This window comes from Micropterus dolomieu, linkage group LG13 (genome assembly GCF_021292245.1).
Source record: "Micropterus dolomieu isolate WLL.071019.BEF.003 ecotype Adirondacks linkage group LG13, ASM2129224v1, whole genome shotgun sequence".
NCBI lineage: Eukaryota > Metazoa > Chordata > Actinopteri > Centrarchiformes > Centrarchidae > Micropterus > Micropterus dolomieu.
The window spans coordinates 5,302,466-5,320,981 of record NC_060162.1 but is presented as its reverse complement, the minus strand read 5'-3'; the positions used below and the strand labels follow the sequence as shown (position 1 = coordinate 5,320,981).

Below are 18,516 nucleotides of genomic sequence, written 5' to 3'. Positions count from 1 at the left end.
CCGTCTCTATTACCATCACGAAGCGTCAGTCAAAAGAAGATCTGATAAGATACGCCCGCTAACTTTGTTTGTTTTCACTCTCATTCCTCACTCCCTCCTCTGTCCTGTTGTTTTGTTTCTTTTGGGGGGGTTTCTTCCTCCTGAGTGGAATTTTATGGTTCTTTATGGGACGTGAATGGAGTCTTGGTTGGTTAGGAGGGTGTGATAAAAGCGCTCGTATGTTTAAATCCGTTTTTATTGGGCCTGTTGTGGTGGGAGCCAGAGGCGTGTGTTGTAATTCCCACAAGTCAACACCTGACAAGCCCGCCTCAGTCGCACGAGGTGGCGTGTATCGGTTGTGACACGACACTGTGCATGACTGGTCAATGGAAATTCCAGACATGTTACATATAAATGCAGAGTATCTGTTTTTGGGATGAATGTCTCGCGTCTTGAGAGACACTGTCAGCTAAATTGAAACATTTCCTCCACTGAATAGCACAACACACACTTTCAGTACTTTTGTTTTGAGTTGTCATTTTTGTGCCGGATCTTTTTTCTTTGTTGCTCATCGTCATTTTGCTGTGTTTTTTTTTTTCAGGTGGAAGTGAAGTCCAAGAAAGAAGTCTCTTTACTGGATCTAGATGACTGTGAGTTTGTCTGCACTTTTCCTCTGTAAATGGCTCAATTTACAACATTTGTCTTAGTCTGTATAAGATGGAAATCCTTCGCTTATAAACCTAGTTTTCAACAGCAGCAGGCTCAAAAAAAGCTTTGATGAACCAGATGTATCCTAATGACCCAGGTATTATTCTCTGGAGCTGAAGGAGCCCCTGAAAGAGCGCCAATAGGAGTGAATATTGACCTTACATTAGTCAGGTGGCCAGAAACATGGATCCAAATGAATGTCAGTGTTGCTCTGTGTGTACTGGATGTGTAAATACGCAATTTATAACACATGTTTCAACAACAAATAGCGACCTGTGGGCCAAATCCAGTCCTCCAAATAATGTTTGGCACCTTCACAAAATGTTAAATTGTCCCCTTGATTTTCTGCATCAAAACTTTAACAGGATTTTTTTCTTCTGTAGACAACTTGTATAGAAATTTAAGGCTTCTGTTAATCCCACTAAGCATGACATCGTGTCATTTAATAATAATCGATGCCTCCATGTGAAGAGAGTAGGGCTGGGCACGTTAGCTCGCTATTATCACGGCAGGCGCTCTATGGATATTAACCATGGCAACGGCTTCTGCGCTACACAGCTGTAGCCTTTTTAACTGAAGATAAAATTGTAGGCTACGTAACTTTGCTCTGCCATGTAAAATTCCCTCCTCTTGATGGCCTATTTAGTAAACAGTAATGGATTCAATTCAGTTTAACTTCGGCGGCGGGCGTGCGTGTGCGTGAGGCGAGCACAACAGCGACAGGTTTACGAGAATGCGCCTGCTTGACGCTACGCCTTGTGCTCGACCACTACACCTCACTCTGACAGGGACACTTGCTTCTGAACATAGACTGTTTATGCTGTTCCCAGATGATAAAAGAAAAATGTTTCTGCTGATACCTGTTCAGATAAAAAAACAAGAAAACAGATTTATATATGTTAACTTGTTGCTCCGAAGGTGCCTGTTATGATCGTGGTAATGCCCTGGCAGTGGCAAATAGCTTTGTTGATTTCATTACATTAATGTTTAAGTTGAGATTTACAAGAAATTTCTTATTGCTACCTTGTAAAGGTATACTGCTGGTAAGAAGCACCTTATTTGTTTAAAGTGCTTGCAAACCACATGTTATTGCACTTTTGTGTATATAGCAGTACATTTAAATTAAAAGTGCGCACTACACTACTTTTAGAATTCATTATTCAATCTTGCGCATAACAATGCAATTAATCGTGATAAAAGATTTTAATCGGTGCCCAGCACTAGAAGAGAGGCAACCGTGGCTGCTGTGCCTCCTTCAATGCCTGGCTATTCCAAGTGGGGGTGAAATGAAATCTAATAACATTTCTTGATTAGTTACACAGATATATAATTTAAATGAAAGAAGTACCCCTTGGTTTCAAACACTAGATTGATTGGTGGATAACATTACTTTTTTGAAAGGCAGCAATAATAACAGTGGTTTATCTCAAACAGGACACAAATTAAATCTCATGTCTCGTAGTACAACACAGAACACATTTTACAGCAACATAAGCTGCTGTAACTCTGTTAGCACGTACTTAATATCTTCCCTCAGATGAAATTCTGAAACACTTTTATAAATCACTTTGGTCTTTTTAAATTGAAACTGAAACAAATAAATATATTGACAAGCCAGCTGCTTCCACGCCTGTGAAACTATGCTGCCCTTCATTGAAAAAATGCTAGGAAAAGTGTCCTGTGATTGAACCCAATTGCCAATACATGTTGTAAAGGGATAAAATGTCAGTTGTTTTCAGCGTTTCCCACAGCCCCCAAGTGGCAAAAAAAAGTGATTATTATACTGTGTTCAGAATTATTAATTCTTGTCTTGGCGCCCTCCAGTGGCAAAGACACAATAGGTGCGTTTGACTTCATGCGGCGCTGCGCAGCGCTGATTTAACGTGATGCGTGCTGGACTTAAAATAAAGGCGTGCTGGTTAGAAATTGTGTCCGATTTTCACCGGGGCTGCAAAACATCACCGTGTCACATGACATTAAACGGGAGTAAGGCGGCTGCTGGCGCGGAGTCCGGCGGCCGCTGTAGCTTTTCCCCGGCTGCACAAAATTGGAACCACACTTTTGCCTGTTCTCGCAACATTTGCAAAGAAAAATCAGTCAGTGATCTCAGCTAAACAGTAAGCTCACGCAGGCAGAATGTGTCCGACTTGACGGCGCCGTTTTTATTCCCCGCCCCTGCAGTCACATGCAGCTCACGTTAGACCGTCAAGTCGCCGAAAGTCAGCCGCAGACATCTCGAACGCACCTAGTGACACAGAGCAATGCATGCCACTACTACATAGCAGCTTTAAAGTACCTGTTCTTGGTTTCTGTTTTCTCTCCGTCCTTTAGTTTCTCCTGCTCCCTCAAACACACCAAAGTATTCAGCCCTCTCTTCGAGCCTGTTGTCCGACCTCGAGGGCCTGTCTCTCTCCAACATCTCCTCCACCATGCAGGTTAGTATACTGTGTGTGTGTGTGTCTGATGTTGAGACACACAGGGTGACATTTCCTCTACCAACGTGTGTTGAGAGTCAATTGTTCCTTTCTGTCGCTGACACTGACAGAACAGCCGAGCAGCATATGAGATGGTGAAATGAGCCTCTCTCCCTTGTGGAACATTTCTGCCTCAGACGCCAACTATTGACCTTTTCTGCCTTCTTATATTTATAACCAGTCAGGACAGTACAACTGCTCTCCCTGTTTCCTGTATCTCTTATAGTTTGTCTTTCTCACCCTTGCTGTCTTTTGCTCTTCCACACCCTTGAACTCTATTTCTGTGTCTCATCTATAAGTCCACCCGCTCCGTTTCTCTCCCCCTCTCTCGGTCTTATGTCTCTCTCCTCCTCCTCTCTGTCACCTTCCATCTCTCTCTGTCAGATGTTGTGTCCCTTGTGTGTCGGTGCTGTGTATATCTGATGGTTGACCTTTCCTACTCTGACGGCTCCTTTCTCTCCTCCGTGTGTGAGCGGCTCTGAACATATTTTGTATCTTGTCTTCCCCCGGGAAGGAAAATGTCCAGACCATTTTTTATGCTGTTGCTGTGTCTATTTTGTCTCTCATAGCCAGGTCTGTGGTAACTCTGCTGTTTGACGATATTAAATCTGAATATGGATGATGGCGTGAATCTTTCTAATATGTTTATAGCATTCACACAGGTGTTTGACGTGCGCTTTTACTATGGTATTTACTTGAATTCACGTAAATAACTTACTCATAATTATAAATAGGGCTGCAACTAATGATTTTTTTACTTAAAGATTAATCTGTGGATAATTGTTTAGATTAATTGTGTAAAAATATAGAAAGGAAAAAAATGTATAAAGTTCCCAGATCGTAAGGTTTTCCCAACAACAGTTAAAACCCCAAACGTATTCAATTTACCATCAACAGATTAAGTGATTAATTAAATCCACTTGTATGTTAATCAAATAATAGTTTCAGCACTAAATCTAAATTCAGTTGAGGAAAGGTTGCAATCAGAGAGGAATTTGTTTTATTTTTTTAGGTTTGAACCACAGCGTGTCTTCCTTCCTTCCTTCCTTCCTTCCTGACTCTTGATATGTGCTAAATGCTTCTGCAGTCTCAAAGGCATCTTAATTTAGAAGAGAGATGTACACATGAAATTACCTTGCGTTCCAGTTGTATTGGGAAGTCAGAATTTCCAAATTCCCAGTCGCAAATTTCAACTGGAACATCCCCTTAAGGCGGATTTCCGACAGTGAAAGGTGTAGTTTCTACTGTTTATTAGCACTTCTGTGTATTTGTGTCTCATATAAACTATTGTGAACAAAGTGCAAACATGTTGCTACTGTGTTCAGTATGCATATATACTGCGTAATGCGTTTCTATCAACCAATGTTGGTAACAATGGCTAACGTGGCTAGTTGTAAACAGTGGCTGGCCGAGCAAGAATTTCTGACTGTTAACTGGAACGTGGTCCGCTTGGGCGTGACGTCGTTCTCACCTCTGACTTCCGAGGTAAATGCAACGCGTCAATATTTGTCTTTTTAGATATTAAAATAGATAAGTGTCTGATGGTGTTTTCAATTTAAACAACATATGAGTTACCTATGTAACTGTGGGGAACAAGGAAAGAAGAAACCTTTAGGAAGAGCAACGGCGGAGGAATTCCTCTTCCAGGATGCACAGAGAATAATTGCCATATCGACAGAGCAGACAGAAGCAGCCGTGGTAGAGTTACAATGTTAGAGCAATAGTTAGACATTTTGTGAAATAATGCTTGCTTAAACACTAGTACTTATTTTAGATTCATGTACAGTCTAAATGAAGGGAAATACTGGTGGTGGAAGAAAACGTTTAGTTTGTCTGCATGTAGATGAACGTCTTTTCACAAATATCCCAGCTCTGGTGCTGTACTAAGCTTTGTAGTCAGTTACTCTGTATTCTGAATCTGCCCGTCAGTCCTGCCCGCCTGTCAGTCAGTATGATTGACAGCTGCTCTCAGGCCACCGTTTATGCAGCGCCAGTCTTGTTCGCCACTCTCTCCTCCTCAGGTGAAGGCCACGGAGAAATACAGAATAGAAATGCAGATTAGAACAGGGAACTTTTTGCACATCAACATCTGATTTAGAGTCAATTCTATGCATAAATACATGATGGGCATCAGGATTCATAGACAAGGGTAAATAACCTCACCTTTATTCACACACGCCCCTCTCAATGCATGCACACGCTTATACAGCTCTCTCACACACACACACAATCGCACACAATCACACACACACTGGCCTCAGTGTCATTTCTATTTCTCAGCAATCTGCCCACAGAGGCAGCGAGTCTGTCTCAGCTGAGTGCTCGGGCCCTTTTAGAGAATTACTGCATGGTTATCAAAGGCATTTAGATTAACCCTGGTCACTGTCTTTGACCCGCCTCCTCTTCTGTCTCCTCCTCCTCCTCCCCAGTTTCTGCATGCTACCGCTCTCTCTAATAACATTTTGACATTAGGATCTCTCGCAAATGCCTCTTAAATCCCCCACCCTCCCACCCCACCCAAAACCTCTTCCGACCGCTGTCCATGTGTGCGGCGGGGTGGCTGAGGCTGATAACTTTTCATTCATAATTAGCAGTCAGCGAATGGGGCTGCGTTGGGGGGAAATTGAACTGTCAGCGGCAGGGCGCAGGGCGTTTGACCCCATCACACCCAGAGGGGGCCATCATAATTTGTTCATTTGGTGTCCATCAGGCGGGCGCCGGCTCACCCCCTCCTCTTCCCTCGTCTCCCTCCTCACCCCTCTGACCTCCCCGTAGTGGGCGCTCTGGGTTCACGTCTAATTATGAATCAGCAGAAGGACCCCGAGCACCACGAATATAGCAGCCCCTGCCCTCCAAACCTCTTGCTGCCACTCAAAGTGCGGAGATTGCCTCTTAAATAGGAATAAATGCCCACAGAGAAATTGCCAGTCAGTGCAGTGGCCTACGCAGCAAGTGGGTAGTTTGGGAAATGTTTGTGTTTCAATGCAGCTGTTGCAACATTTCTTTTCTTATTAGTTTGTTTTAGTTACTATGCGAGGTTTTTGTCTCTGTGCGTGCGTGTGTGTTTAGGCATTTTATATTTCTGTCCCCTTCCTTTTGTCACTCGCGTTTGTCCTTGACGTGAAGGAGGTCATCATTACAATGATCCCTTAAATCTTGATTTATCATATGTATGTTTTTATTGACCACTTAGTTATTTAATTACTGTAAGCAAATGAATCAGGGTCTTAACCCCTTGTTTTAAGATCTATAATATAAGTATGATTCCTACATGAACACATCTGCTTTGGCGTTTCCTTCTTCCAGAGATGGAGGGAGTATTCAGATGCTTTTCTCAAGTAAAAGTAACAATACCATAATATGAAAATACTCCATACAAATACAAGTATAGCCCTGCATTCAAAGTTTAATTTGAGTAAAAATACAGATGTAATATCAGCAAAATGTACTTTTCAAAGTCTTAAAAGTAAATTCACTCCTTATGCGGATTGGCCTCTTTCAGAGTGTTTTAATATCATATACATGTGAGACTCTTGTGATTTATAGACAAAAAACTTTATCAGCAACAGTTTTGACTTTGAAGTACTTCGTTAAGCAAAAATGTTCAAGCTTCAGCTTCTTAAATGTGAATATTTGCTGAATGTCTTTGTTTTCGTTGATAGTAAGTTGAATATTTTATATTTTATTCTTATTTTGCATATTGTGACTTTCAGTCGAATCAAAGTCGAAATTTTATATTTCGTCATTGAAGATTAAAGTATGCTCTTGACTAGTGATCTCAGTTTATCATCACACACCTACTATTAACACCTGTTTTTAGTTTACAATCTTTATTTTAATTGTATCCACCCCCTAGCTCTTTGTAAAGAGTATACTATGTAATCCGTTTACGGTCATTTGATGACACAAGAAAATTATAATTTTTCTGATTTTAGACCAAAGGATTAATTGAGTAATCAAGAAAATAATCAGCAGATGAACAGATAATGAAAATAATAATTAGTTGCAGCCCTGTTGGCAGTTTGGTAACAATACTTGCAAACCTAGATGAAGGACAATGCTCTTTCTGAATAACAGTCCTCTATTATTGCTAATCTTTTTTAATGGAAAATTTCAAAATTAATCATTTCAGAATACCTAATTTACTGACAAATTGGCATAAATGAACTAACCTCTGTCTGTATGCGCTGGAGAGACTTCTTGTTACGTTAAAGTAGTTTTAGATGGCTGTAGTAACATTTATTTAATTAAATTTGCAGTCAAGGTCTTTGTGACACCCCTCAATTAATTGTCATCTCCTGACTAGGGGAACAATTAGGCCCTAAAGTCAAACACATGTCCCTTACCTTAATCCTCACAACTCCTGTAGAGCATAATGAAATCCTGTCCTCGCTGTCGGAGGCAGACGGTGTCTGAAAAACAGAAATGGATTTTCAATATATGCCCATACATCTCTGTACTCCCCACACCACTTTCTTTTAAATTGGCCTTCTTATGCACACGGCACAAGGCTACCCGGCTCCGGTTAGCCCTTTTTTGAATATGTCAGCTGGATTTTCAGGTCATTTGCCAGAGAGGATGCTGGGAGCGTGGCGTCCGGGCTCTGAAGGTGACTGGTGTCTGTGTCATCCATCACAGGAGCTTCCTTTAAGTTGATGCATAATAGAGCCTCTCAATCAACTTCCTCCCTCATTGTCACCTCCCTCCTTCCTGTCCAGGATGGAGAATGGGAGCCAAAGACAAAAAAAAAAAACAGAAAGGGAGACTGACAGAGAAGTCAAGGTTACATCCCCCTTCTTCTCTTATTTACACTTGAGGTGTTATGGGCTTGTGCTGCGTAACAGGACAACAATGGATAACCGAGTGAAGGGGCTTGTGTGGGCACTTGTGTCAGGCTTTAACTGTCCACTGTGTCAAATTGGTGATAATAAGCAGTTTGAAGCGCTGTCCTGTCTCCGTTCCTCTCTCCTGTCGTCGCCTGCCACAGGGCGAGGCGACAGACAGGACCTTGAAGCAGGATGTGTCTGTCAGGGAGGTAAATCTCTGTTGTGATGGGGTGGCAAACATTATGGCCAGCTTTATCGACACCGACTGCTCTGACACATCCAAAAGTGGCCCAATAAATTTGCAGGCTGTCGGTGGCGTGACGGGCGCTTGTGAGGGCGCAGCAGCGTTACAGCACAGCGACAAATGTTTGTTTGACCTCCTTTTACAGGCACTTGGGCAGTCGGGGCACAAGAGACGCTGCTATTCTGTCAAGGGGACTCGGAGATGGTGTTGTGACTGGGAGACGGTTTATTCTGTATCTAATATGACTGTTTTATATTGGTGCCAATATGATACTCAAAAGGCGACACTCAGGTCACAAATACACTCACTTTGTTTTGTTTTTTGTCTTTTTTTTTTCTCCTTCCTTCTTTATTGACAGACATAATTTCCTTGCGTCATAAAATGACCGTGAACAGAGTACATATTAGACTGTTGACAAAGAGCTAAGGCGTGGACACAATTCAAATAAAGCTCCTAAACAAAAACAGGCGTTAATAGTAGGTGTGTGACGATAAGCATACACAATAATGGGTTCATAAGAATGAGACAAGACTATTTTTAAAAATCTTCAATGACCAAATATATTACTGGAAAAACAGACAGATATATAGATAGTTGTAGTTTAGAGGAAACCATTAAAATTAGCAGCTTTAAAATCGCATATATAAATAAATAAATAAGCCATTAAAGGATTGCATTAAATAACAAAATGAAGCAATTAAACATGCATTAAAATGCATAAGCAATATTAGCATTAAAACTAACTGGTACAGCAATTAGATAAAGTGCATTCAGTGTGTGTTAAGTGCAGTTTGATCTATCATGTGATGCCAAAGTTTCCACAGCTGTTGTTTTTTTGTATTCAAAATACTACCACATGAATGATTTATAACTTGCGGGCTTATATTCTACGCTATTTTCTCTTGTTTACTTTTATAATTTTTCTCTCACTCCGTCATGCTGATATTGTGAGACAGATTTTTACCATGAGAGAAATATTGTGGTGTTTTTATATCGTGAGATCTCATCACATGTCTAATTAATAGTTTTAATAGCCTTTGGATGTATTCTTTTGTAGCTCGAGTCAATGTACTGTTTAAACTCCTTTTGTGTGAACTAAGAGATTTGGATTTTTACCTGTATAAGGATAAACACACTCCATTTCATTAGCTACACCTGGCTAAAACTTTCCTTCAGAAATATATGTAATCTTTTAGATTATTTAACTATATTTTATCAAACCTGTTGCGTTTTTCATGTCTTTCTGCTACAGTACATTGATAGTGAGTCACCCGCCAAAGCGAACACATTGAAACTCATCTCCACAGCTCTTGTTGTATGTCAGACCGATTCTTCATCCTCACACACCACGTGACAAGTCGGCGGATGCCTCGTACGTTTCTCACCCAAGTCTGAACACGCTGCCAGTACGTCCAGCTTCAATAAAACAATGTACCCTGACACCCCTCAACCTTGTGAGCCATCATGCCTGCATGTTTCCGCTGTTTCTTCATATCATATTATTAGTCATATTCAATTAGCTTAATCATTTAAGTCTGTGGTTTTTCTACCACTGGTTGTTGTTTTTCCACATAATGCTGTCTCACACAGTGTTGTAAATCTTTTTGGTGAGTAGCAGTTTTTCAGTCTCTGAACTCATGCTCACTTGTACCAGGATGATATGTGTTGCCTCTGTTTCATAGTACGAATACATTCAGGTGCTAAGTGTTTTAGAGGGTGTGAAAAGGCTTTATCCATCCTGATGTTTTGAACTAATTGTGCTGTCATTCAAGACAGACAGACCAGCTGACGAAACTACTAAAAGTTATTCTACTTTTGTGATGTTTTTTATTTTTTTTATTATTTTTTATAGTTATGTTTGACAGTGCAAGATGTTTAGTGCGTTGTGGTGCATTGTGTGGGCAGAGTAGTCTTATCTTCCTAATGAGAGCTGACAGTTGTCACCATCAAGTGTAAACCGGAAAGCCACCAAGTGTGAACATTGTTCATCCAAGTAACAAGATGTTAATTTTTTTGGAGGAAAAAACACCACATCCACCTTCTTTCTTTTCCCTATCTCTCAAAGGTAATTCAATTTCCTGCCTCTGAAAAGGTAAAAGCCCCCTTTTTAAAAGGCCTGCGAGCGGCAGGTTTGGCCCATGCAGGCACTTGTGTTTCTATTCATTAGAGGTTGTTTTTATTCAGCCTGGTTTGGCCAAGCATCCGGCCCATTTTCATCTAACTGGGCTGATTGAGCACATTTCTTAAATGGGCTCCTCTTTACCCTACAGAGTTAATGAAGGGAGGGTTAGTGGGGAGCTATCAGCCAACCCTTGGTCCCACTCCACTCAGAAGTGCTGCTTTCTGCCTGCTGATTGGACACGGTGAATTGCATGAATCCAGGTGATGGAAGGACCGGAGATTCTTGTATTAATCTCCTCTTGTGTGGATGCATTTGCACTGTAATGTGCAAGGCGTCCCTGGATATTGTGTAGATGTGGAGCGCTTTATGCTTCTGGGAAATGTTCTGCATGTACTGTTTTTCTCATCTTTCTTCTCTGCTTCTGCTCTCAGGCTTTTGTTTCCAGCTGTGCTTAGTTGTTCATAGATTCATAATTTCTTTTGTCAGCACTGTCTGTTTGCACAAAAACAAAATTATACTTTGTCAGTGGTTGCTGAGGTTAATCCCTGTCTTTCGTGTGCTTCTAGGTCACCACTCCGTCTTTCGGCCCTGTGAAAACGTATGAGCTGCTTCACCATATGACAGGAAAAGGTCTGTCAGCCAAGTACCATTTCCCCAGGCAGCCCTGTTTGTACCAGCCCAGTATGGTGGCTGTACAGGTCATACTGACCAACAGCTCAGACCACAGCCTGGAGAAGATCCATATAGGAGACCGAAACCCAGCGAGCCTTAACATCCACTGCTTTAACACCATCGGTGAGTATTGGTGCCATATGTGTAAAATACTCCGCTAAGGACGCATCATAATGCCACTAAGTGGTAAAAATATGCTTTATTCTTAAAAAGGTAAACTGTGACTGAATAAAACAGATCAAATCTTATATCACAGTATTATTATTGTACTAATAGTTAAGTATAATATTCATTGTGGAGTTTGCATGTTCTCCCCGGGTGCTCCGGCTTCCTCCCACCAGGTGTGGGGGTTAATAGGTGTCTCTAAAATTGTCCTTAGGTGTGGATGTGAGTGTGAGTGGTTGTTTGTCTATGTGTGGCCCTGCGACCTGTATTGGGTTTACCCCGCCTTTCGCCCGATGTCACCTGTGATTGGCTCCAGCCCCCCACCACCCTGGATGGATGGATGGATGGATGGATGGATGGATGGATGGATGGATGGATGGATGGATGGTATATATTGTAACATCATGCTATATATTTTTTGGTAAAAACCCTTTTATAAGTAAAATAACCAGGTAAATCTAGTATTGCTTATTGATTTGTAGTATTGGCAGCAAACGGGAAATTGAAAGATGAGGCTATTGATATTCTATATTTGTCTAATTGTCAACAAATGCCTTGAAAAAAATGCATATCAACACTGGTTGTGAGCCTCGATGAATGTTCCTTTGTCACACTGAACATGGGCACTGTAGTTTATTTTGACTTAATCCCAAATACACCGTACTGCTGCGGGAAAAACTCACTAGAGCACCAAATGTGTATTAATCCACCACTGAAAATAGTCCCCCAAAAATGCACTATTTACTCCTGTTCGAGTTATGTTTGTTAAACACTACAGTGTCCAGCTGGTTAAGGAAATATTTAATCTTTAAAGAATGAAGGTGTTTGTTCATCTTTACATAGGAACCAATAGGCTTGGGGCTTGAGAGCCACATTCAGGATTGGGATGTCAGTAATAATTGAGACTACTAATAACACATGATTAGTTTTATTGGTCTTTTAATGAGATTTTTTTTACATTAACAAAAATAAAAAATAACGAAAGAAAAAAGAATATCGCCAGCCTTATAGTTTCCTTGGTATTAACAGTAAAAATCAAAATCTTTGTCAGACAGATTTTAATATGAGCCTATCACCCCTCACACTATCTAGAATCTAAAAAGCTAAATAATACTTTTAAATTACAGAGACCATTATGCAAAGTGTGAGGAATCTGCTAGTTATTTTATATCTTCTCTTCATTTATTCAGTCTCTGTGTCATTAACTTCCTGTGTAAATACAAAAGTGTATTTGGCATGGCTCTGTGATTTTTATATTTTATTCTATTTTCCAGTTCCCCAAGAAAACGTGACAGATTTAGATACGCATTATTAAAATTGTGCAGAATGTGCTTGCTACCAGTTTCACACATGTTAGGCTACAAGTGGGTCAAACTCCAGCCTGAACTCAGTTTTTTCCCCTCTGTAATGTAAACATAAATATTTATTACAATTGGTTGAATATTTGTTATCACTCCTAGTCATTCATAGTGGCTTTCTGGAATTTCTGCGGTGCTAGCTTATGTTATATACTATGATTGTTTGCTTTCAGCTCAGCAAAAGCCCTGTCCCGTTCTCCCACCCTGAAAAGAGCCAATTTTACTTCAGCTTCCCTGTTCATTAGTATCGATCAGGACGAACAAACATGTACTATCTCCATATTTCTTGTCATGCTGTTGTATGATTGCTACACTCTAAGACTGAGAACAGTGCTCTGTCAAGGTTTTATTTTTCATGCACACACAAACACACACACAACTGGTGAGCGGTGGAGCACGTTAAAACTGTCAATTGCAAGGGATTGATTGGGCATTGAAGGAACTCAAGCAGCCAAACAGTGGGTAATTTGGATCGATTGAGCCTGGCAACTGAGCGGGTTGCTGGAGTTGGTTTGGATAAGTTGCAGAGGATGAATACAGACAATGTCTGTATGTCAAGACTATGTCTTGTTAACGGAAAATACTGGCAGGGTTTGTATTTAATAAGAAATATTGCTCGTTGCCTCTACAAGGTGCTTTACTTTCAATTGCTGTTCATCTGCACGTGAACGGTTGTTTAAACCCATTATTTAAGGTAATTTCAAATAGTATTTGTGATTTTCTCATTGTTTATGTTCACCAACATGTCCCTAAATCAGTTAACATATTTCTTGTCAGCTAATTAGTTACAGCTAGTTACTGGCATCTCCTCCACCTTTTAATACTTAATACTTGTAGTTTAATACAAGTAGTTATCAAGTAGCTTTGGGAGTTTATGTGGTTCTGGTTTATTACAGCACAGGTTTTATTTTGTGATTTTATTCTGTAATAACAATATTATACTCAAAGCAATTGTGGAGTTGTGGGAACACAGTGACATTGTGAGAAGTCTGACAAAGCAAGATACATCAGCAGTCAGATGATCATACAGGTTGTAAACAAACCCTCTGGTTAGCCACACGTGTTGGGATGAGAATTAATCTTAAATTAATTAATCTAAATCTAAATAATCTTATGTAAACATCTCTCACAGTTTACACACTGACTTCCTGCTTCAACTTTGAGCTGCTGTATTTAGAGCTGTTGTGTTTTGCTGTGCAATGAGGGATTTTTACTGACATTTCACATGTGCATTTTTGTGTTTTGAATAGTCTAGATAAACTGTTGGCGTGTGTTTAACCTGTCTGACTGACTAGCCACTCATGGGACACTGTTGTTACTGTGTACCCAAATTTCAGCAATTATAGATTTTGGATATCTCAAATCATAAACTTGTTCTTACACATTGTACATACACCATTAACTTACTATCTGCAATTTGGCCCTCTAAAAGAATCATTGTTGAATCATCACATTTCGATAGATATTGTTATTTATTCAGATAATATTCTGAATCATTTGTCTTATGGTTTACTTGATCACAGAAGACTAGGGAGACGGAGACTGTAAAAAAACAAAAAATACATAAAGGTAAAACCCGAAAATGTCTGTTAGAGAAGCTGTGAAGGCTGGATTGGAAGTGAGTCCATGATGGCTCTGTTTTCAGAGGGTTTCCTCTGGAGCCTCTTCTCTTCTCTGTCTGTGGAAAGAGTTATACAGTAAAATCGCCCTGCTCCACGGAGAGAGAAACACAGGCCGACTGGGGAAGCGTGGAGGATGTTTCTGTCTGTCTGTGTTCTTCTCATCCTTAACCTCCCTCCTCCTCCTCCTCCTCCTCCCAGTCAGCTGTCCAGACTCTCTGTTCAGCATTTTTTGGCTTTACTTAACTCTCTGTCTAGCTCGCATTTCTTCCACTCTGTCTCCCTCACCCCGTTCTCTCTTGATGCTTTGACAAGCCCATTGTTTTGGAAATATGCTAGTCCTTCATGTGTTTTGTTTTTTCTTTTCCTTCCCGAGGCTAGAGGTGTGGGGAATGAGATTGAAGGATAGATTTCTCACACACAGTGGCCTTGCTTTGTGAAGTAGAAAACACAAGTGGTGTGGATGCCTGTCTGTTCCACTCTGCTGCTGCCCCCCCCTCCTCCTCCTCCTCCCCTCTCCCTTTGCTTCATCCTTCCCCACGTTGCACACTGTGCCCTTGTCACTCACTCTTCCTTTTCTCCTCTCGTCTTTCCTCCCCTCTTCCCCACTCTCAGAGCGGCTGGAGCCAGAGGCCTCGGTGACTGTTTCCATGGGTATTGACTTCAGCGACTCGACACAAGCAGCCAACTTCCAGTTGTGGTAAGACAACCTGACAACCACTCATATCAAGTTGGGCTTATTTTATTCTCTCTCAGACAGTCAGTTGTATGTCTCTTTCACCACTTTTTTCAGCTACTGCTCTCATTCTGTGTCTCCAGATTCATCTTCGCATCCCCCTTAAGTGTCTCTGTCTCTTACGTTCATTTGTGTCTTCTCTTACCTTTTTCCTCTCTCATTTGTTCTTTGTTAATTCTCCTTTTCCTACTCCGCTTTGTGCCAGCACTCCCAGGTGAGACATCAGCCACGATTGATCCGAGTTCACTGGGATAACAATTATTCCTCCAGTAATCAGCCCCAGCCCAAATCAACCTGCTGAATGCCATTGGCACCGCTGCTCAGCCGATCAATAACTTTATCAGAAAATCTGTTCAGGATGGGGGAATCAATCTGGCCCAAAATGCCATTCACAGAGCGCGGGTTGCATGGCAATCAGAGGAGAAACATTTAATACACAAACAAAGCATAAATACACACAAGTGCACAAAACACACACAAAGTGTTCATTTAGATTAAGATGAATTTGAAGTTATTTGTATTTTGAGCTGAAACTTTGCCTTACAAGTCCTAACTTACAAGTTTCCTGAACTCTTTAAACAGAACTCTTGATTAAAGAACTCTTTATGTGCCTTATCCTTTAAATATCTTACTCTTCTTTCTCTGTTGTTTGTTTCCCTCAGCACCAAGGAGGACCAGTTCAGTGTGTCCATCCAGCCTGCTGTGGGAGAGCTATTAATGCCCAGTACCGTTACAGAACAGGACTTCTGCAAGGAGCAAAGTGAGGAAAACAAATGCTTCAGTGTTTGTTTCAGTGTCTGCAAAATAAAAAGTCCTATTGTTAAAAGCTTAAAGCACATTGGAGATCATCGTAATTATCACTAAATACAAACTTGAATTGTTGTTTTACTAATTCAAAGTCTTTGATGTAAAAAGTATTTAAAGTAAAGTATTTTACCATACCATAAAATGTTGCTGGATGAAATATCAAGGTAGTAACCGCAGAGTTGCTGCAATGTTCGGTGTTAAATCAAATCAGCAACAGTGGGAGAACTAATTCATTTCCTTTCTGTTGTCTGTAAATACAATTTCTCTAAATGTTTCAAGACTGCTGGGTCTTAAATAAAATAATTATCTTTTAAATTTGCCCAAGTGACCTTAACCTTTTAGCAAATAAACATCTGCAGATCATTTTATGATTAAAGAATAAGGAAGGCAATATATTTGTAGAAAATCCCCAAAAAACAATGTGTTAGTTCATCTCTTCAAACTTCCCCACTCAGTATGTGGCACTAAGCCCCATTCATTCATTCCTACTGAAGACATGAATCTTTAAAAACACACCTGGGCACTAGTTTTTAGCTAACATCACTCATACAGGAGTAAATAGTACATTTGTTGGAGACTTTTTCTGCTGTGGATAAATACGCAGTCAATGTAGGACTCAAAGTAAACTGCAGTGCCCATGTTTAATGTAATGAATATAGCCTGAATGATACTGGATGTTTTTGAGGTCAATACTGATATAGACTGATATTTGACATCACTATATAGGCCAGTAGTAACTTTTGCAACATAAATGCATAACTTAATCATTCTGGTGATATACAGATAATACTAGAAGGATCGATTCATTGTTGGTTTTGAATTTAACAGTAAGAAAAATGTAGAATATCACCACACCTATGCATTAAAGTAATGGTCAACTGATACGTGTTTTTCAGTGGCCGATGCCTATGTCGATATTTAGAGAGCAGGGCGGCCGATATAATGCTGAAATCAAAACAAAGGAAAGCCATGTATAAATCCATTATTCTATGCAGAATACAATTTAATATTCATAGTTATCTTGGCCATTTACATGTTGGTTTAGATGGAATTTTTATGAATGAATGGGTTCTGCTGTGTTTAAGGGAGAGCGCAGTACAGTTTGTAGAAGTGATGATGTTCGGCTGCATTATTCCCTACAGTATAACAATATGTATATATAATGCTAGCCAGTAATGGTATTAGATGTGCTGTCATTTAGGATGAAATATCGGACTATTGAGTGCAGCCCGATTAATCGGTTGGCCGACTTTAAAGGTGATTAAATTGTTATGGATGAAGTTGCAACCATCTAAAATACATTTAACAGAACCACTCACAATTACATTTCAGGTCTTTGTGACAAAACTAGGGGTTTGAATCTTAAAATCATAGTTTATCCTCTATTACATGCTGTATTTAAAATTTATATCTGTCAAATGAAATAAAATCCTAGCAGCCTACCTCTAATAAACATTTCCTCACCTTTTGTCATTAAAGCAAAATGCTTGCCTCTTATGAAGCACTTAATGGCCTTTCCTACACACACACACACACACACACACACACACACCTGTAGAGCTGCATACTGTGGCAGCTGAGAGCATACTCATATCTAAGCCATCAGTGTGCCCTTAAGTGCCTGCTAAATGCTGCTCCTGCCTTAATTAATCTTCATTCGCTGTTTTGAGCTCTGCTGGATACACCTTGCACTCAGACAAAAGAAATGGACAGAACAGAGTAGGACAACTTGCTTTGCTGAACCTTTTTCTTTCCAACAAATTGCTGCTTTATACCAAATTGAGTGAACTTAATTTATTCTTTCAGTTAGCAGTTTTCATTATATATATTTTCCTTTAAGATCCCTTTTTATTTCTGTTTAACTTCTGCATATATATCTTCATTCTTTCTTTCAAATCCTTGCTCATTACTAAGTGCACATGCATTGGCCCTTTGCCTTCAGCGGGGAGTCTTTTTTTCAACTGTGTTTGCATTTTAAAGAATCTCCCTTTTTATTGTTTAGCTCACCCTTTTAGTAATTATCAATCTATTGTGTCTTGTTCCTTCACTGTCTGGCTTAAAACCTGGTCCCAAAATACCCTGTATACAACAAGGTAATACACAGTTTTATGTATATTAAACTTAACTGTGGAATTGTAATTATTAGAAGTTTAAACCGTACAAAAACATTGAATATAAAGCAACAACAAGATTTTAGCTCCTTTTAGTTTGTGTGCGTCCATGTTTGATGGCTGATCATTTTGCGTCCTCTCAGGTAAGCTCCTGGGCATGAATGAAACCTCTGTAACCATCACCATGGCAACAGCAAACACCTCAAGCCAGGCCATCAGTAAGCAGGTCCTGTCCGTGGCCAACGTAGGCGTGGTGTCATCCAGCCAAAACGACTTCCACAGGTGAAATGTCCAGAATACACTAATACACACAAAATATCTTGTTATTGTTAGGTTTTACTATTGTGTCTTTATTCCTACATATACAGATAATTTATCCAGATAATGTATGAAATGTACCAATACTTATACAGCCTGATGTTACATAGATACAATTGTACTGTATCTGACTGAGATCTTTCACGTTGAATCCTAAACCAGCCCAAGACTGAGAATTTCACACTAAATGACAGGTGTTTAATGTTTCTTGTCAGCTGTTGGAAAGAAACCCCACAAGACAATAAGGAAAGGAGACATGAATTCACAATAATTGACAAATTGACAAGGATTTATAAATGCGGGTTTAAAACATGAACGTTTCTATTGTCATGTTAAAACAAGAAACTGATAAGGATCTGCAGAGTCATCCAATCACT

General features: G+C 40.1%; 1 protein-coding gene across 2 annotated transcripts in view; it reads left to right on the top strand.

Moving 5' to 3' along the window:
• Positions 1–18,516, top strand: part of ap3b1a (adaptor related protein complex 3 subunit beta 1a) — a 60,861-nt gene that overhangs the window by 34,568 nt on the left and 7,777 nt on the right. For both annotated transcript variants that reach the window (XM_046066133.1, XM_046066132.1), the window contains exons 21-26: positions 581–629; positions 3,019–3,122; positions 10,920–11,148; positions 14,783–14,867; positions 15,566–15,663; positions 17,965–18,103. In XM_046066133.1, coding sequence (XP_045922089.1) covers positions 581–629; positions 3,019–3,122; positions 10,920–11,148; positions 14,783–14,867; positions 15,566–15,663; positions 17,965–18,103 — 704 coding nt within the window. The remainder of the gene's footprint in view (positions 1–580; positions 630–3,018; positions 3,123–10,919; positions 11,149–14,782; positions 14,868–15,565; positions 15,664–17,964; positions 18,104–18,516) is intronic.